Source organism: Zingiber officinale, chromosome 3B (assembly GCF_018446385.1).
Source record: "Zingiber officinale cultivar Zhangliang chromosome 3B, Zo_v1.1, whole genome shotgun sequence".
Taxonomy (NCBI): Eukaryota; Viridiplantae; Streptophyta; class Magnoliopsida; order Zingiberales; family Zingiberaceae; genus Zingiber; species Zingiber officinale.
Window position 1 is genome coordinate 4,141,967 of NC_055991.1, and position 25,568 is coordinate 4,167,534.

A 25,568-nucleotide genomic window follows, 5' to 3' on the forward strand; every position below is an offset into this window, starting at 1 on the left:
AGCTCAGCCCGGCCCATTTATGTGTCTAGTTGGATTAGCCCAACAGGAGTCCACGATTCTTTTCTTCAAGTTAAACACGAGAGGACATGAAATAGACAAATATAATTTATTTGACAAATACTACATTTTTTTTTATCCAATGCAATTTGTGGCTAGTTGTTGTTGACCAAATTATATTTTTTTATCTTGGTTTTATTCGATTGAAGAATATTTGTCATTTGAAATTAAATAGAAGCTCATGATGGACCTCGACATACTTTCCTCATTCTTCAAGTCACTAAGTGCTATCATCAAACTACGAGCTTTTTATAAGGAATAGAAAGAACAAATAGCAGTCAGTGGGTGCCAAACCTGATACAGATAATGAAAACACCAAAACCGTTTTGCGCAAATTGCCAACATGGAAGGCTCATCAGATTGAATCGAAGTCCAGAAGTACAAAACTTGGAGTCATGCCAAGCGACCACCAATCACCAACACCTCGACAAGCTTAACCATGCCCGTCGTCACATACACCAGAAAAAGACATGAAGCGAAGAAAAAGAAGAGAACAAAACCCAATTGAAATACAAATATTGCATCCACTATTCACATGGCGAATTGGTATGGCTTCGTAGGGTGGTGTGCCACTCCCGGAGTTCCCAGCCGTAGATCTCTCCTACATTGTTTTCTTACCGCCGAGACCTACTGCTCCAGAATGCATCACTCCAACGCACAAGTCAAATCGTTTCCTCCAAAATGAGTTGCGAAACATGGATACCGACTCACCTGATCTGAGTGGTTTCCAGACATCTAGATCAACCTTGATTTAGATTTGGAAGACCATGATCATAGCACTAAGCTGGCAATGATGTACCCAACAGTGACTAAGGTTCTTGCAATTTCGTAGCTACCTAAATTTAGCAACGAAATAATATCAATGATAGCAACAATACAGAAAGAGAAGACAATGTAAAACGAGAAACAAAACGGGCTTTCGGAAGAAAATTAAAAACTATAAAGAGTGCAAAATGATTTATCATAACCCTAGCTGACAGACAGCAAACACCTTACAACCAGACAGTCCACAAAAAATTGCCAATAATGCAATTGACTGTTGGGACTTCTTGGATGAAAATAATGTCAATATCAACAGATCTGATTTACCTGAGTTTACAGAAGTTTGTGGTACTGGCAGTGCAGGCAATGACATCTCTGCATATATTAAGAGAATAATTAGAAACATAAACTTCAGATTTGATACTAATCACATCATTTTCCTACCTAATTGAATGGGAAATAACACTACAGAACAAATCTAGTCACAAGAAACAAGGTATACCACTCAAAGCAGGTAATACCCTTTTTAGCATGTATGATTTGTTGGTGTTTTTTCATTTAGGAAATTCAAATTTTAAAATACATTTTTTTGTTTTTAGTTTTTAGCCATTAAGCACTTAAGCCTAATTGAATGGATATTTAAACGAGTCATTTGCTATCCATAACAAAGGAGAATCATTCCATTTGTTAATGCATCTAAAAAGCCAAAGTTCTAATAAACTGTGGAGAATTTTCCTACTTGCTTCCTATTCTTCTTTAATTATATTATTCAAAATCGAAAGTAGCTAAGGCAGGCCTCTGCACTAATGTAATGGCAATAGAGATAACACTAGTTGCATTCATAGGGTAAAAGATTAGAATCAGACCCACACAAAATTGAATATCTGCCTGACTGAAATTCAGCTTGTCGCCGAGTTCAGTTTATCTAATCTTTCTTATTTATATGAATTATATTAGCAGATTAATTAACCATACTGATAGTCGGGATAGGCTATATGCAATTTTATTCCTTGTGACTTATCAAAAACGAAGTTATTTTAATTCAGTTCCAACAACCCAATCCAAAGAAGAATTTCAATTTTCAAACTTGAGATGGGTACACATACAATTACATTCATTTTATGTATCAATATCATCCTTGAACAGTACATTAGTTTTAAACACTTTACTTTCATGCTACACCATAAAAATTTAAAAATAATTATAATTTTATTACTTGTATTTCTATGCATACATATTAAGGAAAAAGGTAACATCTCTCTCACTTGGTATCTTTTGTTAATGTCTGTTCTATTTATGAGAAGCTTTTGTTTATCGGTCAAAGAGGAAAGGAACTCTTCCTTTCCAACAACAGAATGAGGACAAAAGGGATGCACTGGTTAACTAGCCACAACTATTGGCACCTACATCGTATGACCGACTGGTGAAGCTGAACTGACTGCCTTAGTCAACATGCCTGTCAACAAGCTTGAGTAAAAGATGAGCAACCTTGCCGTTGTGTTGGCCATGCATTTGTCTTGGACGAAAAGGCATCATTGCATTCCCAATGAACATGGCAGCTACTGAAGACAAGTGATCCTTTAAATTTGGGCTTTGATAGAACAATTATCCCATGCCATATGCATGAAATGTACCCTGTAGCTTAAGCTCGAAGGCCTGCATAGAAGTCGGTATGCAAGAGCAAGAACAAAGCCATGGTCTCCTAAAGGTTGCCGACACATCTACATCTAAGCATACAAATGCATACAAATTGATGATACCTCTTTGTCCAGCAGAGTACAACTCGACTTAGTGCAAGTAGTGGTAAATAATGTGACCAAGGAGAAACTCCTTACTTTGCTCTAAAGCTGACACAATACCTGACATGTGACATCCCTACTCAACCTCAAACATGATTAGCATGAACAGTACGAGGACAACCGAATATATAATGGAGTGAGATATGAATTGAAATATTGGCAAAGTAAATTAAAGGCGTCAACTTTCCTATATAGGGGTACTTTATCGAAAACCTGAACTGTGAACCATTGTATCTGTGAGATGTACCTACACACATCCTTAGCATAGAGATTCTCTCCCAAATGGGAGTATTTTATACAGTCATGACTAGAAATGATGTTTTGGCATTGAACCTTGTGTGGTGGCAAAAGCCTATGAGATCGAATTGCTCATTTTACTTCCTATTTTTGATAAGTGATGTAATTAATGAATGATATAACTAATTATGGTACCTGGCTGGAAATTTTCACATCATTATCCCTATTTTGGAAGTCAACTAAATTTTTAGTCAAAATTTGAGACGAGACCATTTTAAAAGTAAGAAGAGGTTTCAAAAAGTAATTTATGAAAAGAGGGGTTCAGAAAATAAAGACCTCTTTAGGGCAATTGTCCAAATCAAAAAATAGTTCACTTTATTTTTGGTTTGTTTACAACAACAACCAAACCTAATCTCACTAGGTGAGGTCGGCTATATGGATCCTTTTATACCATTGGGCTCTATCCTCTATAATATCATCATCTATACTTAAATAAATTTTATCTTGTTTTATTGTTCGTTTAAATTTTTTGTTTGTTTAAATTCTAATTTTTTTTACTTGACTAAAGGGCACCACTCTTGTGGCCAAGACCCTAATTGAATGGATGTTTTCAAGGGGTATTTGCTCTCTACAAGAGGAGAGACATTTCAATGGTTATATATATATATATAAAGTTCTAACCAAGAAGAATATGGGAGTTTCTCTATTATCCACCCCTATTCTTCTTCTCCAATATTTTCAAATCTAGTATACTTATATTGCTCAATATTGAAAGGAGAAATGACAAGCCTCCACACTAGCATACTGCAATGGAGATGACACTAAATGTATCCCTGGCATAAAAAACCAAAATCAGCATGAAAGAATTGAAACTACCTTAAGACTATGTTTTTGAGGTTGGTGGGTCAAAGTGGATAAAAGTTTGGAAAGATGAACAAGGAGAGGCAACAATGTCCAAGTTGGAGAAAATTTGATTGCCTGGCATGCAACTCCAGATACAATAACTGGTTTAAATCCTCCTTTTATAGCTCCAGGGGACAAGCCCCCTGATGATGTCTTGCCACATGTTGTATCATGACCAGAAAATCAAGTTGTTCCCTGTTGCAGTACTTCCTCTCTACTTGGCTGTGTGTTTGCTCTGAATTAGTTTGGCTCCATTGCCTCGAATCATGTTCTATTCACACTGATGGAACTCTCCGTACATGCAATGGATTACTAAGTGATCATTTTGCCCACACTAGTACATTACTTTCTTGCATAGATATAAAAATTCAATCTACTGCCAAGACCTTGATTGGAAAAGCAACCTACGCCAATAAGCCCAGAGATCTATATGCTACAAAGTAATAAAATAAAGCATGCACTATGCTTACCAGGTGCACAAAGGGATAAGGATGAAAGAGATGATGAGGAAGGCCATGGAGCAGCTATATTGTCACTTAAATCACATGTAAAACTGAAGCCTGTAACATTGTCGAACACAATATCTGCTGGGAAGCTGCGCAGCAAACACCCTGCATCCACAAAGCTCAAGAAATCAGACCACAGCATTACAGAATGCCAAATAGGATATGCAACAAAATTCAAACTTTGAAAAGTCAAGGACATAAAAGAAGACCTTGTTGACTGTATGCTGCAGCCATCCAATTGAATTGTGCAATAGGAAACAGAGAACAGAGATCACAGTCAGACGTGAAATCACATAAGAAAAAACACATACAATGAAATAAAATGGTGCATGGCAAGTAGACTTACACTGAAGGCTAAAGTCTTTCAGATCAATTTTGCAAAGCTCATAGATATTTGCTGTAACCCCACCTTTCTGTAACATTGATCCAAACAATGTAGCACAATTGATGGCTTGCCTATTTGTTATGAGCATCTGCTTCTGAATTGATCCAATATACGTGTTCAAGGAACTGCAACATGAAAGAGTGGGAGCCGAACCATGACAAGCATTGACTATTGCTGAAGGCTCTTCAAATTCCAAAGGACAAACTAGGGATGCATGGATAATAGATCACTAGTCAGTAGTAGTCAGTTACAAGATCAATAGAACATACATCATGCAAAAATATAGATTTCAATAAGAATGGCACTCTAGATTTAGTTTGACATTCAAATTTTAGATTGTCAAATGTGGCCGACCAAAATTATATAGAAGTGCAAAGGCATCGAGATTACAGTTTTAATAGTCACCAGTGCTCTGACATGCCTTATGCTGATAACTTGGTGCACATGTTGGTCAAAACAATCTAATGTGTGTTTGGACAGACCACTGAAGTGAAGCTGTGTTCAAATCACAAGTGAAGTAGCCAAAGCTCAGACAGCGTGATAATTCTAAATCATCATGAAAATCTCCACATTCATATGAAAGGTTATTAGGGTTCTAAAACAAAAACAGATGACAGATTCTGGGTGGTTGGGTCAACAATAACATGATTAACATCCAAACCTATAGCAACATGAAGGCTCCATGTCCTGACCATATTTTTTTTTTATGTTCACTAGTTTTAGTGCAAAATACAAACTTTAAAGAAGCTGTTGAGTTTCTCAAACCCGAGAAATGATTATCATAAGAAATAAACCAGACATCAAATAGAGTTAAACAACATCATCATTAAGTTCTCAGTGGCACGCAACAGAACACCCATATTAATTGAACCTGAAACTGAAAAACTACCGGAATGTTCTGAAATCAGGAAAATCCAGCAAAGGTGCTAAAATGAACATGAGCACATCATTATTAAGTTCTCAGAGCCTTGATTCATCATCATTGTCATAAAGCCATGTTTATCCCAACTATTTAGGTCAGCAACATAAATTTTATATCTCCATGGAGCTCTATGCAAGGAAATATTACAATATTCAATTAAGTAAACATAGTTTTTATTCCATTGACTAATGTATTCTTTGGTCAATCTTTACCCTTTACATCTTCAGCTATAATAGATTCAACTGTTTTGGATACATTGGTTTGACTCTATGTCAATACCACTAAAAACATTGGTGTCAAGCATAAATGCTCTGATTGGGCATACACACGGATTAATCATAAAAAAGTTCTCAGCATATCAGGGTATCATACCAGGGAAGTTCTACTGAGCCATGAGGACGTTAAGGATTTAAATTTTTTAATGCTCTTCTCTACTTACCTCACCATTGGCATCAGGATTCATAAAGCCTTGCAATGAACTGCATTAACCCTCCACCAATTGTTGTTGGTGAATGTCAAACACATCTTTCAACCCTGGATTGACAAGGGCCTAATGGCTAATGGATGACTTGGAAAAGTAATACTACAATTATCTATGATCAAGTCTTGAATGGAGTTCCATCTAGTGTAATTAATAGAATAACAATAATTGATGTGACTTGAACATGTATCTGTCAGTATGCTTATGGAAAGTAATATGTACTGCATCTACAAAACTCACTACTATGTATTCCAGTCGCATGTTGATGAAAGTAAATATAGGTCAAAAAAAGTTAGTGAACATCAGAAAGAAATTGTATAACTTGTCAGAATAAATGGGAAAACAAACCTTTATTAACTTTGCAGCCAGATAAAATACGGAATGCAGTGTTGGCATCCTCTGTTGAGAGCTTTCGAGATAGCCAAGCATATACCACTCCTTTACAGTCATTGACCACATTAAAGCCACCAGCAATCCCAGGTATTCTAGAACTATCAAGCATGCTGGCTCCTCTTTGTGAAGTCTGAAGTGCAGCTTCCATGATTGCAGGTTGGCATACTGGCCTACAACACTCTTTAAGAGAATCGACTGTTCTACATGAGTCAAGTAATTTGCTTGTATTTACTATTTTCTCAAAAGTTGCAAGATCCTTAACAGGACATGAACCGCCAGTAAGATTTGAGGACTTGACTGAGCAAAGAGTGGGAATAGTGTTATTTGCCCCTCTGCTGGCCAATATACTAATCAGATCCGTGAAACAATAATTAGCTGCAGCTTGCTGGAAGACGAGCATGTTGGGATCATTACTGTAAGAACCTTGAAAAATATGCATCAAACTATTAACCTGGGGACAACAAATAACGTTCCCTACTAGTGCTGCTAAAGGTGCAGAGCAGTCTGATGCTGTCTTGTCTATGACATCCAATGCTGAAGAAAAATTGACTGGACATTTCCCAGTCAAATTTGGTTCATAAGTGCTCGGAAAGGATGGGTACATAGGTGATAATGGCTCAACAGGATAAGGATTGTGTGGAACAACAGCAGGAGAAATCTCTATGGGACCAAAGAGTCCCATGGGTGGATCGGACAACACAAGTTTGTCAGGGACTCGAGGCTTTGGCTTAAATTCTGTCTTCTGTGACACCACATCTTGGAAACAGCAAGTCCAAATGGCAAGTAAAAGAAACTGGAGAATTGCTTTACCTGCAGCAGGGTTTTTCTTAATATAATTGAACCAATTAGCAAATGGAATAAGGGTAACAATAGAATCTAATCCTGTAGTGATTTTGTAATGATTCCATAAAATCATACCTTATTACATAAAGAATTCTTCAAAAATACAGAGGTGATTGCAACATACAAGGTAATATGTACTACATTGAGTCTAGCATTTATTTTGCTATTTTCATGTGTGTTGGGCATGGACTTAAACAAATGGATGTAGAAACATGCAAGTAAATGTGCTGAGCATAGTTTTAGAATAGAAAAATATGAAGTAAAGTTAGACAAAGACAAGATGTTGCTTTGTCTGATTATAACATTCAGAAATTACTAGTGCAGCTTTGTTTCTACAGTAATATAAATTCATATCGATATCAGGTGTACATGAGTCTATAAATTCTTAGCATTCAAGATTTCCCTAAAATATGTAATAAGAAAATATATATAGCTTAAACTTTACTTTTTAGTTCCTACCATGATAGCATGTTCAATAATCCAACCTTAAAAAGAAAACATAGACAGAAGTGACATATGTCTTCTACAAAGAAGGTAGATCCTGGAAATGACAAGTCCATATATTTTCTAATGAGGTCCATAAAATTTTCCATGCAATTCTTTATTTTTGTCCTTTTGTAAGAATATTAACTCAAGGGAATCATCTAATTAGAAATCTTTTATAATATGTCAGAATTGAACAGGAAATTACAAAGATAGAAAAATTGAGATGAGAGTAAAATCAGTAGCAGCTACAAGTAGCCTGCTGATAGAGATGAAGATTATGAATGCTACTAGTGTGCTTGCATAATATTACAGTATTGCTCATTAATTTATTCAAAGACAGCAGTCCATTCATCACACAAGGAGTATCCCAGCGTAAAAATATTGATACAATATCAAAAGGCATGCATTACAAAGACAAACTGAGTATCCTAAGAATTCTCCAATAGTTTATAGTGACATAATTATCATGTGATTCACATGCTCAGTAAGCTTAAATTTTTTTAACCAACTAAAAGAACTATATGGATTCAACACAGAATGAACAACAAACACAAACAACAAAACATCATAAGGAAAAAGATACACAAACATCAAAAGCATTCCAATTGACTGTTACAGCATCTGAACTTTTGCCATAGGAGCGAACATTGTTGGAAAATGCATAGTTTTTAAGTTTTCCTTTGATAAGAAAAATTACCAATAAGACACTCCATATAAAATTTAGTGGAGGTAGACTCCTTTAGCCACTAGTTGCCAGTAATCAATTCATTTCCATCTTCCAGTTGAACATACAATGTGAGAATATGAGAAGAACCTGAATATACAAAAGAAAAAAAAACATTGAAATCTTGGCAAGAATGGAAGAAAAATAAGGAAAATATAATAAAATAACCCACAAAGATTTTATACTATTAGCAAGACAAAATACAAAAAGAATACAGATTAAACAATATTGTGAAAATTTAAGCGTTTCTTGATGACATCTGAAACTTGGTTGCAATTTTTAAACATGACCTAGCAATGATAAGTTACAAAACCAAAAACTTAAGTGTTTCTTAATCATAAAAACTGATACTCTCTAAGAGCAAAATACATCAGACAAGTATTCACGAATTTAGAAGAGGCCAACTTATTTTGATTAGAATAACATCAATTCCATTTTTTTTGTTGATTCTACATATGCTCACATAATGTGGTCCATAACCACAAAGCCATAGGCAACTGCATATGAAAGTGCGTTGAACACTCATAAGAATGCTGATACAAGTTATCATGAAAATCTGTTAAAGCATATTTATATTTGAATGAGAGGAAGGGAGATTAATCTCTCCCTTCCTGAAAACAGCCTTTGCAAAAAGCAGGGTAAGGCTGCGTACAATGGATCCTTCCTCAGGATCCCACATAACGGGAGTTTCGTGCACGGGGCTGTCCTTTTTTTTAGGAAGGGAGATTAATATAAAGACAACTTGGAGTAAACCATTTCATGCACGTTGACAATGGTAACTTCAAAACTAAGTATTGGATTTCTACCAAAGAATTATATAATATATATTCTTTTTCTACCACACTGTCTAGTATTGTATGATTATCAATTATTATATAATATTTACTATCACATTCATTATTTTCATAAAGAGTTGTATTGTATATGAGTATAGAACTTTTTCTATACAATATTAATAACTATGTTATGGAGTCAAGCCCATGCAACAAAAGAGAATCTGAAGCCCATCAAATACACGACAAATTTAGAAAAAATGATGCATATCAAGAGAATTGATTCAGCTATAATAATTGATTTTTATTTAAGTAAGTATCTTTGAATTTTAGTAGGATTGAGTCTAGTATCTTTTATTTTTAGTAAGAATAAAATCTTTCTTATTCAGTGTTTGTTTTCTTCCTTTGTCGGGAAGGAACATCAGTAGTTGTATTTAAACGGCTGAAATAATGCAATAAAGGTTACAATTGAGTTTACAAAAAAAAAAAAATCAAACCTCCCTAAATCGAGAGGTTCTCTAATCCCAACAAGCTTCAAATTATATGTACCACCATAGGACGTCAAGGTCGTAAAATCAAGAAGACAAAGATTGATTCCGCAGATCAGCTGGTAAACCATCTGATTATGTGATCCATACCCAAGGTCATAACAAATTGATATCAGAGCTCGTCATAATCGGTGACTCACAAGCACTTCAACAACACTTTGATGCATTTCTCAAAATTTACCAGAGGGCAAAGCTGCAACAGCTCATCCATGCTCAACTAGAAGAATTGTCCAAAGACTTCTCTAAGCTGCACTTGCGCAATAGCCATCGAGGTGAAGAGAGCAGCAACCATCCTGACCCACAAGAGCACCGCTCATAAGAGTACTGTGACCATGAGGAGTGATCCTTATATATATACCACGATTTTCAAAATTGGATTTCCCACGTTATGATGGTCAGTCTAATCCTTTAGGATGGCCATCAACACACTCCAAAGGATGAAAAGGTAGGCCTAGTCTCATTCTATCTTGAGGGAGATGGTCAATTATGATTCATCAAACTAGAACGTGATCGACCTCATATTCAATAGGAGGAATTTAAAGATCAGTGTAATCTGAAGTTTGGTCCACCTATTAGTAACAATAAATTGGACGAGCTTGCCAAACTTCAACAATCAGGATTCGTGGAAGACTACTAGCGAAAGTTTGAACAATTGGCGGCACGAGCGAGTTCCTTAATATCAGAACAAGTAGTTGAAATATTCAAGAGTGGCCTCCAAGATCACATCGATGTGGAAGTCGAGCTTCACCACCCAAGAGATCTCACATCGACTATGAGTTTTGCTTGTCTTTATGAGTGTTGCTCTAAATGATCTGAATCTACCGTCATACCGCAATGCGCCCCCATCCAGCCACCGAAGCATCCATTTATCAAACGATTAAATCAAGAGGAAATGGAAGAACGACGTGCCAAGGGTCTTTGTTTTAATTATGATGAACTTTACACTCCCGGTCACTGTTGCAAACGTCTTTTCTGGCTTGAGGGATTAGAAGATTATGATGAACAAGACCATGTCGAGGATATTGAAATTTCCTCAGGCACCCGTACTCCTCAAACCATGTGAATTCATAGGAAGATGCAGTAGCTAAAACGTTACCCCTCATTCGTGTTTGCGGACAAACCTATTTTTCAAGGAGTAATGTTATGGACCACGGGCAAGCCCATGCAACAAAAGAAAATCTGAACACATCAAATACACGACAAATTTAGAAAGAAGGGTGCATATCAAAAGAATTGATTCGACCATAGTAATTGATTTTTATTTAAGTCGAATATCTTTTATTTTTTTCGTACGAATAAAACCTTCCTTATTCAGTAGTTGTTTTCTTCCTTTGTCAGGAAGGATCATCAATAGTTATATTTAAATGGCTGGAATAATGCAATAAAGATTACAACTAAGTTTACAAAAAGAAATCAAACCCCTAGATCGAGAGGTTCTCTAATCCCAACGAGCATCAAATAATCCCTAGCACCATAGACCGTCAAGGTAGTAAAACTAAGAAGACAGAGATTGATCAGCTAGTAAACCGTCCCATTACTCGATCCATATCTAAGGATCATAACAAACTATAAATCTAGAGCATGGAACTGTGTAAGAAATATGTGAATTTAAGGTTGAAAAATTATTTGCACTTGATAGAGCTTCTGTGTGTTTTTTATGTGTTTATAAACTTCCTTTTTCATTTTCATCATTAATGATTAAGCTATCAAAGCACGCTTACTACTTAGCATAATTTTTTTATTATCAAGCCACTGCATAATGCATATGTGAAATGCTGATGCCTATGCAAAAAAGCAGATGCATATGGACAATATTCTTTAAACAGTAATAATAAAAATAACGGTAATAATATTATTAACAATCGATAATAACAATAATATTAGTGATATTGACAACAATGTATAACATCACATAAAAAATATATAGGAGTTTGCATCTATTATATAATTCATCCACTTAACCAAGCTAAGAAATTGTTTACATCTATTACTTAGTTGTCCTTTCATAGCTTCGTATAAGCATTGTTGTATTGCGCATAGCATATAGCATGATGTTAACCATTTGTCAATATCCATTAGAAAAATACATATTGCGCTAAGCCATACATAAAACTTGTTTGTTGTTTATATATTTGGTAAGTTTGATACTTAAGATAGTTGATATTAACTTAAATATGTTTTGAATTTTAATGAGATAGGGATTGAATCCTGAATGATCCTTATGCGGCCATAAACAAATGGCATGTTTTTTGTCACTGTATAAGTTTCTATGGTCATGTACGTGACTTAGGTGAAGGCTTTAGGTCAGTGCATGTAAGCACTGTAAGCAATTTACATGAGGATTATATCATGCGTCCATTAAAGGCGGACTTCTCATGATTTCTAATTTTCTATTATACAGTTTAAAGGATGCATGACGAGGTTGCCTTAACATGTAAAGTCAAACAAAAACATTAATGCAACCTCAGTTCCTTACTATCTTTCTTTCACAATTTTGCCATTCACATTTACCCTCAAAAAGAAACATGTAAAATGCACATGATAATACACTCATTATGTCTAAACCCAAAAGAAGTGTAATCGTGTGACCCTTAACTAACTATTATCATGTTTATTGATCAGAGCTAAAATGACATATTACCATTAAGAACTAGTACTGAAGTTTTTCCCTTTCATATTAGGGAAGAATATAGCTGAAATTACTCTAAGCCCATGCCATAATCTGTATTTGCATAATCTCTAGGTTAAACCTATCTTAGTTGCTCAAAATACCCATACAAGGTACATTATTATTCCCTACAGTGCCGCCTTGTAAGAACATTTCTTGCGTTGTCAAAACCTTTACTCACTTAATAATCACATTGAACCCAGGGATCTCAGTTAAAAATAATTCTGCCAGATGATAGCTGACAAGTGCTCTGAGGATCACATATTGCTCAGGCAAAGGGACCCTAAGAAGGTAACTAGGTATATAACCAAACCCACTTTCATAACGATAGCAGCAGCTAGTACACTGCATATGCTAAACACTAGAGAGGAAAGTAAGCAAGTGAAATTCTCACCGATTCTTAAGAAATACAATATGGATCGAACTTCAACAGATTTGTCTCTTACCACGCTTAGAAATGCCCCTATAAGTAAGCGATCATTTAATATTCGACAGGATTAAAAAAAAACAACAAAGATGAAATTCCTAATCTAACAAATTTCCAATGCTACCAAAAAACCAAACTTTGTCAGATCCTCAAAATGGATAGGACAAGTCATATTATGCTTTGTCTCCGTTGAATCCGACCTGATACTTTTCAGGTGGCGGAAAATCCTCTTGGAAACACACCCACACACACACACACACAAAAAAAAAAAACTCTTTAGCACAGGTGTTCAACTGAAAGCATTTGCGAATCAGTATGCTAACCAGAGAAAGCTCAAAAATCACAAAGAAACGAGCATTCCTCACTGCGATTCAACAACAAGCGCTCAAACTGAACTGATCAGCTCACGAAGGAGGCAATATCCGTAAAAACACGCTAGAAATAGCAAATCATCCGCCACAGTACTGAAGTGGAGCATGGGAGCGTACCTTTCCTTGGATCGGAATATCAATGTGGATCCGGAATCGCTCCTGCTAGTCTCCGCCCCAAGCCCGGCCTCTTTTCTCACTTCGCTTTCCTCGGATACCGCTTTCCCCTTTCCCACGCCCTCGCTTTCTGCTCGCTTTTCTTCCGCCGAGCACTCTCGTCTCCTACTCTCTCTCTCTCGGTCGATTTTTTTTTCCCAATTATTATTGCAATTAAAGTAGCGGATGCGAAGCTGGAATTTATTTCGGCTCTGCGAATGATTGCTCCCGAGGCAATACCCCAAAATGCCCATCACGGACGGAAAATGGGCTTTTGGGCCCATCTATTCATACCCGGCCCAGAATCCACAATCGAAATCATATGTTTTTATATATATTTTAGCGATTTTATTTAACGATGCAGTTTTCACGACCGGAGTTATGGTACTGGTATTCAGGTTGTCATCCAAATATTTATATTTTGAGCTCCAGGCTCCAACTATAATGAATTTGTAAGAATTTTTTTCTCCAAATGGGGCACGTAATTAAAGGATGTTGAGCTTCTGAGCTATCCGTTTCCTGATTTATTTTGATAATCGATGGAAAATTTTCATAGAGCCAGATCGATCATTCCAGACTCGACATTACCCAACCTGATTAATCGGTTATTTTAATATATTACGGATCATTCCTGTGTGATATTCTAGGCGTGGAACTAGGAGGCCGCACACTTTATTTAAGTGAACGAAGACGCATGCTAAAAGACTAATGATGCTTCTCCTCCCTAATACCAAAGCGTGGATCCAGCAAGCACTCGAGGCTGACTGAACCACTCACGAGAAGGCAAAGTAGAGGAATCAGAAGCGCGTGCAGTGAAGTCACTTTGACTGTGATTGATTCAAATCTGTTTCTTTTGAAAGAGACGAGATTAATTTGCTTGGTTGCACGAAGGAATCAGAATGTAATCTCCAGATCTTGATAGGGCCCTAGCGTGACACTGTTATCGATGATGCTTCAGTGAATTCCAAGTGTACTCGCTGAGTTGCTACAGGAGACGCTTTTGAGCTGCCGTCGTACTGATGCTGTCCTCGTTTGCTTGAAAGATCACCCTTGGTGGTTGGCGAACCACCAAGAGGACCACGAAGTGGCTCGAGTTCATCGATCGCCGGATCCCACAGTAGCAGGTGACTGACTGCCCTGCAAGCTTGTCAGGGATGTGAATGAAAACCAAACTGATGAAATGTTGTGGAGGTCGATCGAGAGTGATGTATATCAACCCAGAGGGAAGAAGATCACCAATTGATGTAACTAACAAGATCAAAGCCGAGTTTTGATGTGACATCAAACAAAACAAAGATTGATAGAAAAATCTAGCTACCTACCTCCAGGAAGAACATGGCGAGGAATCATAATAAGTTTTCCCTCTGAATTGTAGTAGCTCTTTGGCATTCTTCTTTCTATCATGTGAATGAAGAGGTGCAAGAGATAAGGAAACAGGGTTCATTATTCATTCAAACAATTACCATCTCTGCCAATAATAGCCATAATGTTTAACGGTAAAACACTTTAATTTCAAAGTTACGTTAATCAAATATATATTAACAGGATAACTAGATTAAAAATAATAATAATATAATTATGACGGATATGGGAGGTCAGGTTAAATAAGGGCAAGGTAAAAGTCAAGTCATAGATAGAGCGAAAGGAATCCATTAGACTCCGCCGACTCAGTTTTATGAGACTACATTAGCTTAATCATCAGGGTCTTTCAGCTTAGTCACTTTTGATTGGGACCCATATCATAGTTTACTAGACCATTTTTTTTTTTTTTGAAGAACGCGTGTAACATAGTCGTTACTCTCAAATAATACGGGTAATATAGTCATTACTCACGGAAGACGCGGACAAAAGCAGAAGTAACATAAGAGCATCCACAGTGGTTACACCTCACTGTGAGCTCCTTCGTTGCCACGTCTGTGCCACATCAAAAGTTAAAAACCTCACACCTCTTTCCACTATCAAAAAAACCTCTCAACAACTCCTTCATGGGTCCCACACTTTTCATTATATATAATTCTCATTTATCCTTCATATTTTACATTATACACCATTAAATTTTTATAAAATTTAAATTTACCACTTACTAACATGAAATAACATTAATAATTTAAAAAAAACATAAATATTACATTGCATCAAATGAAAAGACATACATTATAATAATATATAAAAATAAACATAAATTCATCCACACCAGGCCATGTCTCTGTTTAATTTTTTCCATCATTTTCTCATGTAAATAAAGTTGTCCTGGTGTCATCTCACTGGTATCCTTCATAAGAATTTCATAATCCTTATGAAATATCTCGGCTTCCCGCAGAGCCATTTTTTGCATTTGATATTTTTTAATATCTTGCCATTCTTTGTCGATGTTATGCTCCATTGTGTCGCCCTCTCTGGCTTTAGATTTGCCCTTCTTCTTCGCTGCCTTTTGCCCTATCGGACGAATGCGGACTTCAGAGACATCTAAATCAACACTTGTATCTGGATTTGATGTTGAAGTGTTTCCTCCTGACTCGGATGTTCTTGCCTTCTTGTTAGAGTAATGAGCAACTGATTGTGGAGTATATTTCTCGTAGTCTTTGAGAACCCTCCACACATGCATATACTTAAAATCCTTGTTATTGTTATTGGCTTTCCACATATTCAGTGCATTCTCCAACATATTTTCGTCACTCCAATCGCTTTGCCGATGAGTATAAAAATTATTATAAGTTGCAGAAAATTCATTTACCATCGGTGTAAACCTATAATAATGTGATTTCAGAAGCTGATAACTTCTCGTCATAGATCCAGTGGGGCGATGTTTGTTGTAGTAATCACCAATACGTTTCCAAAAAGCTTGATTCTTCTGGTCATTACCAATGATTGCATCAGTGCTTATAGTTGCCCATGACTTCGCAAGGACCACATCTTCATCGGGAGACCAGAATCTTCTTTTCGATTCATTTTCCTCCAGCTCAACTTCACGCTCTTCTTGTGATAAATGTGGTGGCACCTGAGTTGCTGGAACAGATGATGGCGTTAGAGATTCTTTGTCGCTGATAGACGGATCAATAGTCGCTCTTCTAGATTCATTCGAAAGTATGACAGGTGGTTGATTAGGAGAAACCCCGTAAGGATAAGACATCCCAAGTTGGCTACCCATTGCTGACCAGTCTTGGGATGAATACATACCAAATGGAGCTGAGGCGGTGTTACTTTGATTCCACGGCTGAAAATTTTTTTGAGAACTTTGGGAATTTGGAAAATTTGGAGAATATTGTGGAACATATGAAATATTTTGAAAATTTGGAGGATATTGTGGTTGAGAGAAAAAATGAGGATATTGGATATTTGGAGGAATGTGAGTATTTTGAGAAGATGTATTTCCTTCCGTATTTGAAGAATTCAAAAGATTCTTAAAGGAAGTATTGAGATTTTCATCCATCTCGAATACAAATATGGAATGAAAGGAAGAATTGAGTTGAGAGCAAAGATAGCAATGGAATGAATGAAATAGATCTCATATTTATAGATTTTTTATATATTAAAAAATTAAATTATAACCGTTGAACAACGGCTAAAAATTAGCCGTTGCTCAACGGCTGTGCTCACTGAAATGAGAAGCGGGTACCAGACTTTTTGATTATTATTTTTTAATTATTAAAAAAATAAAAAAAAAATTAAAAGACGAAGAAGCGGCTCTGCAGCGGCAGAGCCGCTTCTTCGTTTTAATCAAAAAACCTCCCTCCACTATGGGAGGGAGGTTTTTCACTCAGTCCACGTCACAGTGGGAGCTCGGAAAGAGCTCCCACTGTGGTTGCTCTAACGGTGCAGCTGCAGTCTTATTTAAAGTCGTCCGCTCCCATGGGCACAACACCTTTGATTGGGACCCATATCATGGTTTACTAAACCATTTTTCCCAAAGAACGTGTGTAACGTAGCCGTTACTAATAACGTGGGTAATATAGTCATTATTCATGGAAGACATGGATAAAAGTGGGAGTAACGTAAGGATGTAGCTATAATCCTATTTAAAGTCGGTCGCTCCCACGGGCACAGGAACGCATATAAAAACATTCAAACTCTTCTACTATTTCGTCTTTTTTTTCTCCCTAACCTTGGTAACTTGATCGTCGAAGTGATCACACCAAGTTCACCCTCGACATTCATTCTAATCTCTCATTATCAAAGTATCATCCGTAACCTTCTCCACAATAGTTATTTTTTGGTTGACCAATCGACGGTGATCTCAAACCGTAACAGTGCTATTGATTCAACTTGTATTTCCTAACATATTATTACAACTGAGAAAAATAGTTAGAAAGAAAAAACATGATCAGATTAATCTAGTGGTAAATTAGAGAAAAATACTCAATAAAAAAAATCTTATTTTCATCTCTGCATGCAAAAATTTAGTATGAGTATAATTCCTTTTAAATTCAGCACTTTACATTAGAATTGAGTATATTAAGTATGACTTTTTTCTACTTAAAATAATTTTTCCTAAATTTAACATCATTTAAAGAAATATAGTATATTTTCCATCCAATTAAGTACCATTTAAAAAAAATATAGTATATTTTCCATCCGGTGGAAAAATAATCGTGCTCAATTTGATAGAAAATACACTAAAACGAGTATAATTCCTCTTAAAATCAGCATTTTATATTAGAATCAAGTATATTTTATATCAAAATGTCCCTCATATTTTTTAGGTACAAATAGTATAAAAACGAGTATAATTTCTATTAAATTAAACACTTTACAATAGAATAATATATTTTTTATTAAATCGAGCATGACTTTTTTCCTGCTTAATATAATTATTCCTAAATTCAGCACCATTTACCATTTAAGAAAATCTAGTATATTTTTCATTTAATTGAAATGAAAAAAGAGTTCAGTTTAATAGAAAATATAGTATATTTTAATTTAATGCATTGAATTTAAGAATAATTATACTTATTTTTAAATTTTTTATATCTAAAAATATCAGAAAAAATTAGATAAATATATTTGATTAGAAAATGAAAATAAAGATTTGTGTCAATAGAAATTATATGTAAAAATTTTTTTACCAACGGTGACTGAATGTAAATTTTCCCTTAATCTGGACGAATCGATTAATCTCCCCTACAGTTGCGAGCAAGCAACCACGATAACGGCTGCTTGGTCAATCAACATTCGGCAGCGCCGAATCTTCCAACGCTCTCACTCCACAATCTAGTAAACATTTCGCTCAAACTTTCCTCCCACGTGGCGCACGAACCGGCGGGCAGAGACTAGAGAGGCCGAGAGGCGGACGCGTTGTCTGCTGAGTCCCCACACTCCGCAATTCTCTAATCGATCACCACGGCGGGTCAGCTCGATGCTCACCTACGTCGTTTGTGAATTGAAATCAGAGAGAAGTATCTGATTTGATTGAAAGTCATGAATTCGATCGAAGACATAGACGTGTTTAGTTGGACTTGGACGGTGTTATCATTATAATTTTGGCAACTTTGCTTTCTCTCCTTCCTCCAGCCAGCGGCCGCCCCAGCAGTCCTTACTGCTACTCTCCCGGATTTCCTTTATCTCCGCCTCGATTCTAATGCCAGAACAGGAGAATCAGGTCGAGCTCAAGTTCCGTCTTTATGATGGTTCGGACATCGGGCCGATCCGCTGCGCTTCTTCTTCCACCGTCGCGATGCTCAAGGAAAGGGTAATCTCCGAGTGGCCACGAGGTTTGAGCTCCTCTTTGTCTTCACCAATAGCTTTTTGCCTCTTCTCACCTCTCATTGAACTTCTGTGTAAATCACTCTCTCTTGCCATGGATTCTGCAAGTTGTCCATGAATTGATGGAGTTAGCAGCTAGCCATGAATGAATCGCTAATCATGGAGGGAGGATCAACAAAATCTCTCCTTTTGTTGGCATTGGCACTTTGTATTATCTATGACCACCATTTCTATGGCGAAGACACAAGCAATTAATGACTTGACAACACCTCTTGTATATCTATCTGCTGTTATATTTGCAAGCTTAATTAGGTGTGTTTTAATTTTCTGCTTATAAGTGATTTATTCCTCTACCGATCGATTTAGATAAGAAGATCATTCCAAGGGTGGCCACTGATGTGAAGTTAATATGTGGTGGCAAGATTTTGGAGAACAGCAAAACAGTTGCTCAGTGTAGATCACCTTTTGGAGGAATTCCTGCTGGGTTTATCACCATGCTTGTTGTTATCCAACCATCCTCGAATAAAATTAAAGCAGGTAAGCTTATTGATTGTTGTCTATGTGGATCTTTTGATCATCTTCCCTAATGCTAAACTAGCTAGCATGTGGATATCTTTGATTATTCTTACATGATTTAGTTTATTAGATGCATTCATTACTTAGCTTTCATTTTGAGTGATAAAGTTGCTAATTAATCAAGAAACAAGGGGAAACATCAAATGCTGCTCAAATATTGAAGGGTAATTTTAAGTTCAACATCTCAGTAGTTCTTTGTCAAAGAGCTTACAGTGCTGGTTCTTTGTCAATCATCTCAGTAGTTTCAGAAAAGAGTAGAATGGCTTTTTGTTTGTAAATGTTCGATCATCATGCTGGCTGGTGTGAATAGTTGCCACTGAATACTAAGAATTTTTGAACATTTTTCCAAACATGCACTTGTCGATCGCTGATTACCCATTCACAAACAACACCAGGAAAGAAGGTAGGCGAGCTATCGAAGAAGACCACCTGTTCATGCACTATTCTGTAGAACTAAGAGCTTTGCAGTGACTGCAGTACTACTTATTTGATTTGTTCTGTGCATAATCCAGGTTTGTTGGTATATGCCTATGCCTGTGTTCATCTGAAATGGTGGTACTTTGTGCCTCTGTATCTCTACTTCTCCTGGCAATGTATTTGTAGTCTTGGAGCATGACTTAAATCTTTGATAACAAAAGTTTTTTTTTTAAATAAATAAATAATAAGGTGATTTATATATAAATTAGTTTGGACCTTCAAAAACAGCAATTTTAATCGTAAAGGCTCTTAGTTACTAGTTCATTTATCGAACTATGGATCAATTAAACAAATTGCATATCAAATTACAAGTTGGCCTAGTCCAGCTAACTAAGAATTGGAAACTGGGTGTTTAAAAATTAACTTACATAAACACATATATGATTTTTAGAACCCAGAATTGGATATTAATAAAAAAGAATGTGTATATATTTTATGTTTTTTGAGAATCATACAACTCGATGAGAATGACATAAAAATATAGTAGAAGATGATTCGCTCGCTCTAGCGTCCCGTCAATCCATCCCTAGCTCAATACGGAGGAGATAAATTACGGGTAATTACTATAGTGGCATAGTAGTCATCTATGACTACTAGTCATTAGTGTAGGTGGCTAAGGCATGAGGGAAGTGAGTGACAACATCCTTGCCTTAATCACTGCATCGTCCCGAGAGGACCGTAGAATGATATAAAAATGGTGGCAAAAGACGACTGTGCTCGCTCTCAGCGCCCCGTCAATCCGTCCCAGACCAATAAAGAGGAGGTAATTAAATCACGGATGACTACTAACCTTTGAAATAATAACTGACGTATAAGGGAACATAAAAAATTATCCATATAATAGAGGGAGGAAGAGAGTGATGTAGCCCTACTTAAAAATTAATTAAAGGTTAATTAAATCCTAAATTCTAACCTCTAAAGACTAAACCCTAAAGCCTCAGCTCTAAAAAAAAATAAAATATATATTTGGTGCTCACCAATATATACATTTTGACGAAGAAGAATGAATTTTAGATCTAAGCTTGTTCCATTATGTTTTATTTGCTTGAGTCTATATGCAAGGATTAAGTGAGTGATCAAATAGGATATTGTCCCTTTTAAGCAAATGTCTCGAGGCCACTCGACAGAGATGAATAGTTGAAAATCATTCAAATGAGAATTGAGATCCAATCTTGAATTTATTTGATTGTGGTGTTCCTTAGAGCAACTGTTTCTTCTATGTGAACCATAAAGTACTTGACAAGCTTCATAATTGTTGCTTTGAATATCAATTCTTTAGATGTAGTTGATATATAATCTATGTTTCCTAATATTGTGTCCACTTGCAGGCTTGCCACTATACTTTTTCAGATGCAGATAGTATAGACTAATTTATATCTCCTAAAACAGTGTCCATTATAAGTTCATAATTGCAACAAGATCATTCTATTACTGAAAGCAAGGGGGCATTGATATATATGCTGTTTGGCAACATCTGTAGTTGCCATACAAACTTTTCTGTTGTTCTTTATGTTTCAAGTGCTCTAATATCATGCAACTTTAATTTATTCTTGTTAGGTTTCCATGCTGGGCATATTAACCGAACCTAGTACAACTCTAACTGAGAGATCCGATGCTGCATAGCAAGGCATTGGGCCGGTGGGCATGTCTGAAATCACTGCACCAAGCAGAGGATTCTGGGAGACAAGGAAATTGCAGGATTATGGCATGATACACTAGTTTTTTAAGAAGTGGGTTCTCCACTTAATTTGTTAGTTGGATGGTGTATTAGTTAGTCTTCTCCTTTCCCTTTGGAAAAAGGATGGATATATATGTTGGATGGTGGGGGACTCTTCCCTCATATTGGGCATCATGATTGATCACCGAGAATGGTGCTTCTGCTATAAAATAATGGCAGCTTGAATCATAATGCCTGTCGTAACGAGGGAAGTAGTGCACTAGTGACGTTTTCAGGAACAGCTTTTTCGACTTTGCTCTGGTTGGCAAGCAACTAGCTGGCTTTATTGTCAGCAGCATATGTGCTCGACTAATCAACCATAGTGCATGCTTTTAGGTTCTTCGAGTCTTCTCTCTCAATGGTTCTTGAGATAGCACATGACTTATGCTAGTTTTTGTTGTTGATAGGAGAGTACTAGCACGGTAGTAAATTGTATCAAAATAGTAAACATACAATAAATAGGTAAATAAAAGAGTCAGATTTAGAAATTGGTATCTTTCGGTTGAAGCGTCGGTGTGCCGACTGTCCTTAGAGAATTTATTGCCGCCCACGGTGCAGAGACTCTCCGACAAAATTCTCCCAAGATCCGACAACCACTCGCGTCGTCCGTAGGTGCACTCCAAGACGAACGTCGCACTCGGACTCAACTTCAGATCGCTAAACACCAAGCCTCAGGACAAGGAAAACTAGAACACGCAGAGAGAGAAGGGGGAAGGAGGAGAGAGCAGATTGCTCGAGAGTGAATGAAAAATATTGTTTGAGTGCGCAAGTATTTATTCACCCCGAAGCGAAGCACTGCTTTGCCTCGCGTTGGTTCACGTAGGACAGAACCAAACTAAAGACAGACTGGCAAAAACAAACCAGGCCGCCTGCAAGCGTGAGATCCACGAGCTGGGGATTTGCACCCTTCCCCCTGTACGCGATGATCGCGTGCGTCGCGCCCGGTTTATGGATTTCCGGCTTGAACCCCCGGAAACCACCTGATTTGGGCTCGGCTCGGACATGCGTGTAGGTCCCCTTAACATTGCTAGGCAAAGATGGAAGGACTCCATATATATAAGCTCTTCCAACCTTCTTGACTTAGCAATGTGAGACTAAATACATACATATATGTATTACCAAAACAAGAAAAATAATATGAATTAAATACACAAAACTCAACCTGTTTTCAAGTAACATCAGTCTTTTCATAGTAATGAAATTATTTATGTTTCATTATTTTGGGTCTATCTTAGTAGGACTTCTTATGTTGGGTCTATCTTTACCTAATTAAAGTACACGAGAATGTGCTGTGTCTGCTAGGATCGATTAAACAAAGTTTAGAGAGAGATCACTAAGCTTCCTAAAATGTCACACACTTGGAGCAGGGGCCTTGATTATGTTATCATTTCCTTCCACATTGGTTGCCTATAAAAGCCAGGCATGCCCGGACCATGGAATCCGTACCATACTACCATTTGTTGATTAGAAACATTTAACAAATGAATATGTTGCAAAGAGCAGTCCTGCTTTGCATTGCAGTGCTAATGCATCTGGCATTGAGCAGCTCGTTGGGCATCAATGCAACAACAGTTGGTAAGGCGAGCACTGCGGACCTCCTCGTCGGACAAGAGGTCATGAATCAAGCTGCAGGGCATGGCTTGGCCGATATAGACGGAGAACAAAAGCATTTACAGGGGGAAGTTAGCAAGCGCCTAGTTCCGTCGGGCCCTGATAATCCACCACACTTTGATCTCGACGCCGTCACCATCGCCGCCGCACTGCCGCCGCCTCCACCTAAGATGTTGATCGACTGAAGCCACACGTTATGGTTTGTTGCTGTATGTATATGCGTGTTTGCAGGTTTATGCTTTAAAATTGTAGCTTGCTCTCACTTCTTTGGAGATGTATAACTATGTACTAATGCTGCCTGTAACATGCGTGGACATGCAGGCAAATATAATAATAAGATTGTGAGAGATTTGAGTATAACTCTAGCACATCTATGTACCAATCTGTGAATCAAAGAGAAGTAGCTAATCTCAACAAAAAAAAAAAAAAAAAAAAAGCTACATAAAGGAAGTATAGTTGATGAATTTTAGTTGGTGAAGTTGAATCCAAAGTACTCTTGATTGTTGCATGCGTGGCCTCGCAAACTTGGGTTGTTTTTATAAATAACATGAATAAAAACTAGGGCTTTCTCGTGTATAGGATGCTTAGGGATCTCATCCTTATTTGTAATTAATATTAGTAAGTACATTTTGAAAATATAAAAGGTTTTCAAAACCTTTTAAAATTAATTTTAAAACGACTACTATTGTAAAATTATTTTTAAACTCAAATAGAATTTAATCCTCTTGATTAATTATTTTTTAAATTTGACTTCTTAAATTATAGAAAAATGATAATTCGGTCCATGAAACTCCTTCTACAGCAGGCTTCCTAAGAAGAGATGTATTATACACAATTTTATCCTAATTTAACAAGTGTGCATATTTCAACGGTAAATTAGGAAAAAAAAAAAAAAAAAAAAAAAACTCTCATCACAACTTTAATAAAACTTTATTTTCACTGTATGTAAGGTTTTATTTGTTTCTAACTTACTCATACAAATATTATTATCTAATTATTCCTCAAATTTTTTAAATGCAAAATGTCCAAAAATAAGTATAATTTCTTTTAAAGTCAACACTTTACACTATAATCGAGTATATTTTCTATTAAATTGAACATGATTTTTTTTTTGTTTAATATAATTCCTTTTAAATTCAACACAATTTAAATAAAATTTAGTATATTTTTCATCCAATTGAGTATCATTAAAATGAAATTTAGTATATTTTTCATACAATTGAGGTGGAAAAAGAATTATACTTAATTTGATAGAAAATATACTAAAATGAATATAATTTCTTTTAAAGTCAGCAATTTATACTGAATCAAGTATATTTTATATCAAAATTGTCCCCACATAATTTTTAGTTATAAATAGTCTAAAAATAAATATAATTCTTGTTAAATTTAATATTTTAAATTAGAGTCAAGTATATTTTCTATTAAATAGAATATGATTTTTTTTTCTTATTTAATATAATTCCTCTTAAATTTAATACTATTTAAATAAAATCTAATATATTTTCTATCAAATTAAATATTATTTTAAAAAAATTTAATATATTTTTTATTCGATTGACATGAACATATAAAATTTTATTTGCCAAAGATTGCATGTAAAATTTTTCCATATTTCACCACTTGCAGTGCAAGGCATGCAGAGGTTCCATTATCGCCAAACCCAATCCACGCATCATCCAACACACACAAGTAGCACTGGATTCCATCCGCAATCTGTGATGGCACCAGTACCGGCAAACTCCATGCACCAGCAGCGCCTGACACTGTCTGTGCGCGCTGTAGCTCCAGCAGATCTGGGCAGGGACTGCATCTGCCGTAGCACCAGCAGCGCCAGACATGGTCTGTGAGCACTATGGCACCAGCAACGCTGGGTTGACACTGTGCGTCGTAGCACCAGCAATAATGGGCCTAGTCCACGCACAACGGGGCGCCAGCAGTTTCAGACAGTCCGCACATGGTGCAGCACCAGCTGCATTGGATGCAATGCGCAATAATGGGCCTCGTCCACACACAATGGGGCGCCGGCAGTTTGAGACAGAGTCCGCA

At 36.5% G+C, this 25,568-nt stretch overlaps 2 protein-coding genes across 5 annotated transcripts; one reads left to right on the top strand and one right to left on the bottom strand.

Annotated features, from left to right (window-relative positions):
* Positions 1-381: 381 nt before the first annotated feature.
* LOC122055571 (uncharacterized GPI-anchored protein At1g61900-like) lies at positions 382-13,608 on the bottom strand. Of its 3 annotated transcripts, none has more exons than XR_006132900.1 (9): positions 13,403-13,608; positions 8,472-8,588; positions 6,401-7,255; positions 4,611-4,853; positions 4,474-4,488; positions 4,229-4,369; positions 3,732-4,038; positions 1,147-1,194; positions 382-893 (listed from the first exon to the last, which is right to left on the bottom strand). XR_006132900.1 is itself a non-coding variant. In XM_042617063.1 (9 exons), the coding sequence occupies exons 3-9, from the start codon at positions 8,485-8,487 to the stop codon at positions 829-831; spliced, it is 1,383 nt and encodes a 460-aa protein (XP_042472997.1). In that variant the 5' UTR covers positions 8,488-8,588; positions 12,882-12,950; positions 13,403-13,608; the 3' UTR covers positions 382-828. The 3 variants fall into 3 exon arrangements, 2 of the variants coding, with proteins under 2 accessions (XP_042472997.1, XP_042472996.1); XM_042617063.1 differs by lacking the exon at positions 3,732-4,038 and adding an exon at positions 12,882-12,950; XM_042617062.1 differs by lacking the exon at positions 3,732-4,038.
* A 5,171-nt stretch (positions 13,609-18,779) lies between these two features.
* Positions 18,780-22,774, top strand: LOC121968025 (membrane-anchored ubiquitin-fold protein 4-like). 2 transcript variants are annotated; one of them, XM_042518549.1, is made up of 3 exons: positions 18,780-19,146; positions 19,505-19,675; positions 21,749-22,774. In XM_042518549.1, the coding sequence occupies exons 1-3, from the start codon at positions 19,014-19,016 to the stop codon at positions 21,778-21,780; spliced, it is 336 nt and encodes a 111-aa protein (XP_042374483.1). In that variant the 5' UTR covers positions 18,780-19,013; the 3' UTR covers positions 21,781-22,774. The 2 variants fall into 2 exon arrangements, with proteins under 2 accessions (XP_042374483.1, XP_042374482.1); XM_042518548.1 differs by lacking the exon at positions 21,749-22,774 and adding an exon at positions 20,110-20,327 and having other exon boundaries at positions 18,782-19,146.
* The last annotated feature ends 2,794 nt before the right edge of the window (positions 22,775-25,568 follow it).